General features: G+C 37.7%; 1 protein-coding gene across 3 annotated transcripts in view; it reads right to left on the bottom strand.

Moving 5' to 3' along the window:
- The window catches only part of MTA3 (metastasis associated 1 family, member 3), a 204990-nt gene that overhangs the window by 91985 nt on the left and 103041 nt on the right, over window positions 1–9964 (bottom strand). For all 3 annotated transcript variants that reach the window (XM_011935914.1, XM_011935915.1, XM_011935916.1), the window contains 2 exons: window positions 6686–6788; window positions 3124–3223 (listed from right to left, as the gene is read on the bottom strand). In XM_011935914.1, the coding sequence (XP_011791304.1) occupies window positions 3124–3223; window positions 6686–6788 (203 nt within the window). The remainder of the gene's footprint in view (window positions 1–3123; window positions 3224–6685; window positions 6789–9964) is intronic.

Consider the following 9964-nt stretch of genomic DNA (forward strand, 5'->3'; position numbering starts at 1 on the left):
AAAGAAAGTTCACGTAAGAATTATCAAAATGTACTAAAATGTGGTGCTTGCACAAGGAAAAATAGATCAACAAAACAAAAGAGAATAGATTAAAAGTCTATAAACAGGCCTAAGTATATCTAGGAACTTGAAATATGATAAAGGGGCATTACAAATCATGAAGAAACAAATTCAATAAATGGTATTGGGACAATTAATTTAATATATGGGGAAAAATTAGATCCCTACCTTACTCTATTCACAAAATTAAACTCTATATAGATTTATAGTCCTAAATATGAAGAAAACTTTAAAACCATTAGAAAACACAGGACACAAGAAATATATAAATGTATATATATAAATATAATTCTAGTTATAGTCTAAAAACTCACACACATGCTCACAAAGGGATACGTGTGAAATTTTCAACATAACATTATAAGTAACACAGCAAAAGAAAAATGTTTTGAAAGCACTCCAGATGTTCACTGGTAACAGAATACATAACTAATGTTGTGTAGTATTATATGAAAGAGTATTAGAAATAATACAAAGCAGTTAAAATGAATAAACTGTGTTTATATTTATTAACATCGCTAGATCTCACTAATGGGCAAATGGCAAGTGTTACACAATAAATTTAAGCATAAGCAAAAGAATATTTATGTTGTTTTGGATAAATACATAATAGAACTATAAAAACACAGACTACATACATAGCAGATCTGTTATAGTGGCTGGCTCTTGAATGGAGGCAGAGGTAAAGGGAAGTAGGACTCAGAAGGGAATATTAGATCCCAGACGAGGTCAGGAGATGGAGACCATCCTGGCTAACACGGTGAAACCCCGTCTCTATTAAAAAATACAAAAAACTAGCCAGGCGAGGTGGTGGGCGCCTGTAGTCCCATCTACTCGGGAGGCTGAGGCAGGAGAATGGCGTAAACCCAGGAGGCGGAGCTTGCAGTGAGCTGAGATCCGGCCACTGCACTCCAGCCTGGGCGACAGAGCAAGACTCCGTCTCAAAGAAAAAAGAAGGGAATATTAGAGACTTCAACATTAACTATAATGGTTGAAAAAAAGTTTTTTAATCTGAAGAACTAAAATATTAACATTTGCTTTAGGTGGCCTTATGTGGAGTTTTATTACATTATCCTCTAGACTATTCTATAATTTGCTATTATGATGTATAATGCATAAAAAAGGGCTTAAAGAAAACAAAACAGTAAGAACATTCTACTCTGGGTAATGAAAACAAAGCTTTTTTTGGCTGCTGTTGTACTATTTTTAAATTTTTCATAACAGATATACATTAATTAAATTGAGCAAAAATCACTTTGACCAGGAAAAACATATACAGGTAGTGATTAGATTCCACATAGTTCTGGTTCACATAAATATCTAGTTTTTTTTTTTTTTTTTTTGAGACAGGGTTCCACTCTGTCACCCAGGCCAGAGGGCAAGTGGCATGAGCATGATCTCAGCTCACTGCAGCCTCTCCCCTCCAGGCTCAAGCAATCTCCCCAACTCAGCCTCCCAAGTAGCTGGGATGACAGGTGCATGCCACCACACCCAGCTAATTTTTGTACTTTTTTGTAGAGATGGAGGTTTCACTATGTTGCCCACCCTGGTATCAAACTCCCGAGCTCAAGCAATCCACCAGCCTCGGCCTTCCAAATTGAAATATCTGATTTTTAAAGTTCTTGCAAACATGACATCTGTACTCTTGCTTCTCTGATAAAATATTCTTAAAGCTCTAAACAACTAAAATACAAACCCATTTTGGAGATCCTAAAATTTGGGGTAAACTATAAATGTCCCAATGGAGAAAACAAAACTTTCTTTTATAAACAATTCTAGTCTTTGAGAAAGGAAAAGGCAAGGGGTTCCACAGCTTTAGTCACAATCTATAATTGTACAGAAGTACACAGACTGCGTAAGAAACAAGGCTAGGAGCAGTGGCTCACACCAGAAACAAGGCTAGGAGCAGTGGCTCACACCAGTAATCTCAGCACTTTGGGACGTCAAGGCAAGAGGACTGCTTGAAGCCAGGAGGAGTTCAAGACCAGCCTGGGCAACAGCATAGTAAGACCCTGTCTTTATTTTTAAAAAATAGATTAAATTTTTTAAAAAAGAAAGTATAAAAAACAAATCTGATGTGCATTCCTCTATGAGTTCTTATATTATCAAAATAAATATTTTATGAAAAGCATTTCAAATTGGCATTATAATGAGAAAGTTAAAAACCTAAATTGTATTCCGTTTCATTAGAAAACAATATTGAAATTTTTGTTATATGTATGAATACTGGTCAAATAACCTCACTAAAGCTCAGTTTTCTCATCTGTAAAATGAGCATCCTACCATGCCTATCACAAGGGGTAATAGGAAATCAAATACAGTAAGTAACTTCAATCAGCAAAAAACTCACAGGTCCACATTTCTGGAGTGCAGAGAAAGCATTAAGTGCCAGGTCCTATGACTGGCCATGGCTGCCATTAGTGGTAAAATTAAACTGAATATAGGAAGCTTCATTTGATCACCAAAAGAAAAAAGTAAATCGATTTAAAAGATAGCAACTATAATATAATAAAATTATGTAAGAAAATAGCTCCTCTGGCCGGGCGTGGTGGCTCACGCCTGTAATCCCAGCACTTTGGAAGGCTGAGGCAGGCGGATCACAAGGTCAGAAGTTTGAGACCAGCCTGGCCAACACGGTGAAACCCCATCTCTACTAAAAATACAAAAATTAGCTGGGTGTGGTGGCACATGCCTGTAATCCCAGCTACTAGGGAGGCTGAGGCACGAGAATCACTTGAACCCAGGAGGCAGAAGTTGCAGTGAGCTGAGATCGTGCCACTGTACTCCAGCCTGTCAAAAGAGCAAGACTCCATCTCCAAATATAAAAAGAAAGGAAAACAAAAAAAAACAGCCCCTCTTTCTAATGAACAGACACAAAAAACTCTCAATGCACAGACGAGTGTTATCAGAACCCAGTTAACCAAGTAACCAAGCCAAATAAACCTAGCAGTCAGGAAGGCTAAGAGCCCAAAAGCTCCCGGTCTACAGTATTGCCACAATGGCTTTAAAATTAAACAAGTAACAGAAGGATAAATACCCACAAAATTTCAAACCATGTCTTACCAAGGTGATGTCTCGGGAAGCTGCAGCAGCACTCATATGCAAACTAGGCTGCCTCACAGAACTGCTGCAATCCAGGGCTCTAGCGAATGTCCCAACAGCACTGAATAAACCACAAACACAATAAGGAAGAATTAAGTATCTAGTTTTTTTTTCTTTTAATGTTTTAAAAAACACATTTGGATCATGAATAAAAAACCGTAAAAGAAAAGGCAAAAACAAGTTTCTGAATGTTTGAGATTCAAACATAAAATAAAAGAATTTTCACTCTATAAGATATTATAATTGACAAGCCAATTTACTATAAACAGGTCATTATCATGAAATCAAGAGAAAATAGCCTGTGCAGGGGGGGAAAAGAAGGAAAGGGAAGCTCTATTATAAAATGTCATGGAGTAAAACATTTGGTATTCAAATTGGCTCAAAAAATAAAAAGTCAGCTGCAGAGTTTGACTATTACAGCAAAGCAAGTTTTGACCATTTTTTAGCCCAAATTGTGAAACTCAGTAACATTTTTTTCCCCCAATATATCATTAACTGTAGCAACCCTTTCCTGTGAGGGTTCAACATGAAACATATTTCTACTAATAACTCATTTAAAAAGAAAATACCATAATGCTGATTTTAATGATTTAGAAGTCCTTCCAATATGTAAGAAATCTTAACTTTAAGACATACAGCATAAAATGAAGACTCACTGCTTTTCCTGCCTGTGTTTTAAACATGTTTGCTATGGAAGAGATTTTTTATTTTTATTATTTTTATTTTTTGAGACAGGGTCTCACTCTGTCACCCAGGCTAGAGTACAGTAGTGTGATCATAGCTCACTGTAGCCTCAACTTCCTGGACTCAAACAATCTTCCCACCTCAGCCTCCCAAGTAGCTGGAACTAGGTTGCACCACCATGCCCAACTTTTTTTTTTTTTTTTTTTTTTTGGCTAATTAAAAAAAAAAATTTGTAGTCAAGGCCTCCCTATGTTGGCCAGGCTGGTCTCAAACTCCTGGGCTCAAGTGATCCTCCTGCCTTGGCCTCCCAAAGTTTTGGGATTACAGGCATGAGCCATTGTGGTTGACCCCAAGGAAGAAATTTTATAAATATTTTAACTAAAACACAACATTCATGTTGAAAAGTACACAATGTACAGATAGTTACTGTAAAGTGAACACATGCATGCCACCAACATACAGTTCAAGAACGAACATGACCACAACCCAGAGACTCCTCAAGCTCCTTTCCACAGGGAACCACCACCCTGGATTGTAGCACCACAGATTAGTTTTGCTCAAATAGAATCACACAGCTGGACTTTATGCCCAGCTTCTTTCGATTAAAATTACGTGTGTGGATTCATCCATGTTGTTAGCTACAGCTGTATTCACTCATTTTCCCTGCTATGCAACATTCTGTTGTATGATGTCTCATCCCCACCTCCAGTCTACTGCTGACATTCTGTGTTGTTTCCACTTTGGGGTTACTATGAATAGCGCCATAAATCCATTTGTATACGTGATCTTTTGGTGCAAAGGTGTATGCATTTCTGCTGCATAGATATTTAGGAGTGAAACTTAAGAGACATGTGTGTTAGATGACAGCAAACAATATTCCAAAGGAGCTGTACCAATGTACACCCCCCACCAGCAGGATATGAGAGTACTGGTTCTAAATCTTGATCAGTGCCTAGCACTGTCAGTCTTTAAAATTTTAACCATTCTGGGTTGGCAGTGGTACTTGACTGTGGTCTTAATTTGTATTTAGAAGATCTTTTTTTTTTTTCTTTTGACACAGAGTCTTGCTCTGTTGCCCAGGGTGGAGTGCAATGGTGCTATCTCGGCTCACTGCAACCTCCGCCTTGCAGGTTCAAGCGATTCTCCCACCTCCATCTCCCAAGTAGCTGGGATTACAGGCACCCACCATCATGCCCAGCTAATTTTTTTTCTATTTTTGTGGAGACGAGGTTTCACCATGTTGGCCAGGCTAGTCTTGAACTCCTGACCTAAGGTGATCCACCTGCCTTGGCCTCCCAAAGTACTGAGATTACAGATGGCATGAGCCACTGTGCCTGGTCTTTTTTTTTTTTTTTTTTTTTAAAGAGAAGAGATCTTACTATATTGCCCAGGTTGGTCTCAAACTCCTGGACTCAAACAATCCTCCTGTCTTGGCCTCCCGAAGTGCTGGGGGTTACATGCATGAGCCACCATTCCCAGCCTAGATGATTATTTTTTAAAACAAATATTGAAAACAAAAAAAACAAATATTGAAAAAAAAAACAAAAACAAATATTGGAAAAAAAAACAAAAACAAATAATGAAAAAAACCAACTCCTTGGTGTCCTTCATGCTGGCTTTGGGGGGAACATACGGCCCTTGGCAATCAGAAAAACAAAAAAACAGAATACAAATCAAATTTGAAAACAGCAATGTCTCCTAACCAGTCCCCAATCTAGACAGCCTGTCTGAAGAGTCTAGACCAGTACTGTGTACTCTACAAGGGGCCACAAGATTGGCCTCCTTCACAATGCACATCAAGTGTCTCCATCCAATCACTTAGTAGTTAGGTGATGGGCTCTGGATTCCAAATGCCTGGCCACCAATAAAAAGTGTGACGGTCCATGGTGACTGGCTCTATGAACAGTGATGTCTAAGGATGAGCCAAGACTATGTTTCCCTCTGTATTGTGAAATAAGTTCAACACAAAATCAGACAGTAACATAATGAAGACCCTTGCATCCACTGTCCAGATCTGACTCATATTAATATTTTGCCATATTTCTTCATTCTTTTAAAAAATAATTATAAATTTGTTAGAGTTCCCTATATATACTCCTAGATCAAATATATATAATATATATATACCCATTTAATGTATTTAAAAATCCACTAATAAAGCATTGTTTTGTACACAGCAAACATTTTATAAATAATTACTCTGTATGCACATAAATGATCACATGGTATATACCCTCATCATTATTTGTGATGTTTATTGCTTTGCTACATATAGCTTTAATTCATTGAATTGCCATAAAGTAATATTTCACTATATGAGTATACCTCAGTTCATTCATCAATTGCTTGGTAATGTACTTTTACTGTTATCATTTTTAAAATAAAAACAAAATTCTGTCCCATTCATTCTCTTAAGAAAAGGGAAGGAAGCAAGCAAGCCAGCCAGGCAGCCAGGCTGAAAGCTCTCAAGGGAAAGCGCTATGCTTAGCAACAGACCCTACTCACACATGGATGCGGTAAGCGAATTCCAGGTGCACATTCTTACTGATACCTGAATAATCCATGTCCAGAGTAAAGCCATGTCAAGTAAAAAGGATGACTCTTTTCATTAAGGATATGGGACTTCAGGTATTTTCTTCAGGGATAAAAAATTTCTTTATACTTTTCTGTTTTCTTAATCAGTAAAAATTAATACAACTATTTTCACTTAAAACAGAAACTAATAAATTTAGGAAGCAGTGGGAAGAAAGCAGAATACAAAGAAATAAAAATATATATACCTATAAATTCTTTTATATAAAGAAATTTCTTGACTCGATAATGCCATACTCGTACTCACCGCGCTACAACTAAAAACTGGTCAATCTGTCGATCCGTAAGTGGGCTATTTGGATCCCAAACTTTAACTTCCAATTTTGACTGTTCCCTCTCATCTGATTCTCCTGTCCAAAAATAAATAAAATGGAGTCTTGTTACTGACAAGGCGCACTGTCTTATACCACTGATGACAACGATCACCATAGCATTAGAAACGTTTACATGTAAGCTAAGTCCCCATAGTTTTGGCACATTCTTTCAGACACAGATGTACAACACCTCATTAAAGTGAACACTGGTGATAATAACACCAAACTAACCGAATGGTATCTTCATTTAGTCCTTAATGTCTGTTTCTGGAGTACCTGTATGTGAGAGGTAGTAAGCGCCATGCTAAGAGACATAAAGATGAAAAAGCAACAGGCTGGGTGCGGTGGCTCGCACCTGTAATCTCGGCTCTTTGGGAGGCCAAGGCGGCCAGATCACTTGAGGCCAGAAGTTTGAAACAAGCCTGGTCAACATGGAGAAATCCTGTATCTACTAAAAATATAAAAACTAGCTGGGAGTGGTAGCAGGTGCCTGTAATCCCAGCTACTCTGGAGGTTGAGGCACAAGAATAGCTTGAATCCGAAAGGTAGAGGTTGCAGTGAACTGAGATTGCGCCACTGTACTCCAGCCTGGGCAACAGAGTAAGACTCTGTCTCAAAAAAAAAAGGAAAAAAGAAAGCAAGAATCACTTCCACAAGATGCTTAAACTATGCATAAATACATATGATATAAACCAAATAAATAGCATAAGAGACACGTATTAATAGTTATAGCATAAGAATCTGAAGAATAGAGAAATCATTTCAAGCTAGGTAAGAAACAATGTCATGAAGGAGATGGCATTTCTCCTAAGAACTAAAGGGTATGAATGCACCAGCAGGGGAAGATTTTTTAAAAAAGAAATGAGAACATGAACAAAGTCATGGGGCATTAAAATGTCACAGAAAAGTAGCTCATAATGTCTGGAGTACTTTATGGAATGAGAGAAGATAGCTAAGAGAAGTGGGTTATGAACACACTACTGGAGATCCTACATAGATGTTTTTTGAAGAGATTTTATATTAGAAGCCCTCGATTTTTCTGGTAAGAGAGTGACAAGAGCAGAACCAAACTTCAACTTTCAAAGCATAATTTCCTCTGCAGAGATACCTGATAAAGACAGAGAGACATATCAGCCTCCTTTAAGAGTTCCCTCACAAGTAGTGAGGGGTTTTGGTTATGAGACTGGTAATAGAGCACAAAGAGAGGAGATTTGGGAATGTCAGTGACAGACTGGATGTAGAGTGTAGATTTCAAGTTTTGTGAGCTGTACTCACAGCGTTGGCATTAGCAGAAAGGAGGAGGCTGGGCATGGTGGCTCACACCTATAATCCCAGCACTTTGGGAAGCTGGGGAGGGAGGATTACTTGAGCCCAAAAGTTCAAGACCAACCTTGGAAACACAGTGAGACCCCATCTCTACAAAAAATAAATAAAATTAGCCATGCGTCGTGGCACACGCCTGTAGTCCTAGCTACTCAAGAAGCTGAGGTGGAAAGGCTGCTTCAGCCCAGGAGGTCAAAGCTGTAGTGAGCCATAATCATACCACTGCATTCCAGCCTGGTGTCTCAAAACAAAACAAAACAAAACAAAATAAAACAAGATACACAAACAGGAGGTTAGGGCCAAGAGAAGACTGACAATAATGCCGAATGCTTTGCTTTAGAATGTCTCACAGATAACTATTGAACAAGAGTCAATGTTAGGACAAATGATTGTAACGAAAAGTAGACTTGGGAACCAATGGAATTTTTATTTATAGCTATGGATTCTTACTAGAATAAGAGCTCTTTAATGATAGCGACTGCTTTTGGCTTTGTTTTGCTTTTTATCACTGCATCTATAACATTAGGCCTTGTAGCGGCTAACATAATAACTCTGAAGCCGAACATTCCCCAGTGACTGAAAAACCCAGGCTATGGGCCACCTAGTATAGGAGCAAGCAGGTATCAATGGAAAGGACAGGACAGAAGCAGGCGTTCCATCTGCAGCCTCTTAAGTCAAGCCACTGCTGTTAGGTTGAAGACCTGCCCATTTGTCTCTGGTTAAAAGGCAGGTAACCAGAGAGCCAACTGCCAACCCCAATATAAAATGACATAAACAGAGCAGAGCAGAGCTAGTACTAGGTCAAAAACATCTAAGGTTTGAAAGGACTTCATTCTTTGTTTTGTTTACAATTCTTAGCATGCTAAGACAAGACACTCAACATAAGGTTCATTTTCAAAGACCAGTTAAAAATCAAAAAGTTGCAAGCCACATGAAACTTGAGAATGGAGAATGACACAATTAACCTGCCCATGTCTTTTTAAAAATAATTTAAATAAGGATAAATAGTAGTGGTAAAACATTTGAAATCTACATCTTAAATAACACACAAGAAATGATGTTGCTATTCAGTTTTAAGCCCCTTCTGTTGTATACTCCCGAACGTAAGACTAAAATTGATGTTTATTTTTCAAATTCAAGTCAAATTGATAGATTTTAATTCCACCCATACAGTCTGCAGCATACAGCAAAAGACTTAGAAGAATTCTAAATAAATTCACTCTAAACAAATAAAACTCTCTTGAAAGCATTTATACTAACACCAAAAACATAGAACCATGGGCTGAGAAGAAAAACAGCAAGAAGAACAAAAAATAAATACAGAAATTCTCTATATCAAACGATCATTTCAAACTAAGAGGAGATTCCCATTTTGAATAGACCAAATAATTACATTCATATCAGTTTGATCACTTCTTCACATGGAAAAAACTTTTTAAAAGCTCTTGAATGAACTTATTTAGAATTTCATAATTAAATTTTTTTCAGCTACGCTAGCAGCAACCTTTGGAATGGCCCTGGTTACAATGGAATGAGCCAAAAACTGAACCAAGATTAATTTCATGTTAATGTTCATTCTCATCTTTATAATAATCGCCCCTTCCTCCTCCACGTATGATAATCTGGGCAATTCCAATCTGCTCACGTGTGGTATCATCAAAAAACACAGACCATGACGATCTCCCCTAACCTCCAAATTCCTACAACTGTAATTCCCAACTAAATGTGTGTATACAATTTCCTATTTTTGCTTCATTTAATTTTGAAGAAATGTAGACCCAGCAACTATTTTAAATGTTAGCCCTAACCTTCCAGTTATATTTTTAAATCTCTAGAAAATACTGACAAAGTACTTCTTAAGAATTTTGAGGCCGGGCGCCGTGGCTCAC

The sequence above is a fragment of the Colobus angolensis genome, unplaced genomic scaffold (genome assembly GCF_000951035.1).
Source record: "Colobus angolensis palliatus isolate OR3802 unplaced genomic scaffold, Cang.pa_1.0 Scaffold15, whole genome shotgun sequence".
NCBI classification, from domain to species: Eukaryota; Metazoa; Chordata; class Mammalia; order Primates; family Cercopithecidae; genus Colobus; species Colobus angolensis.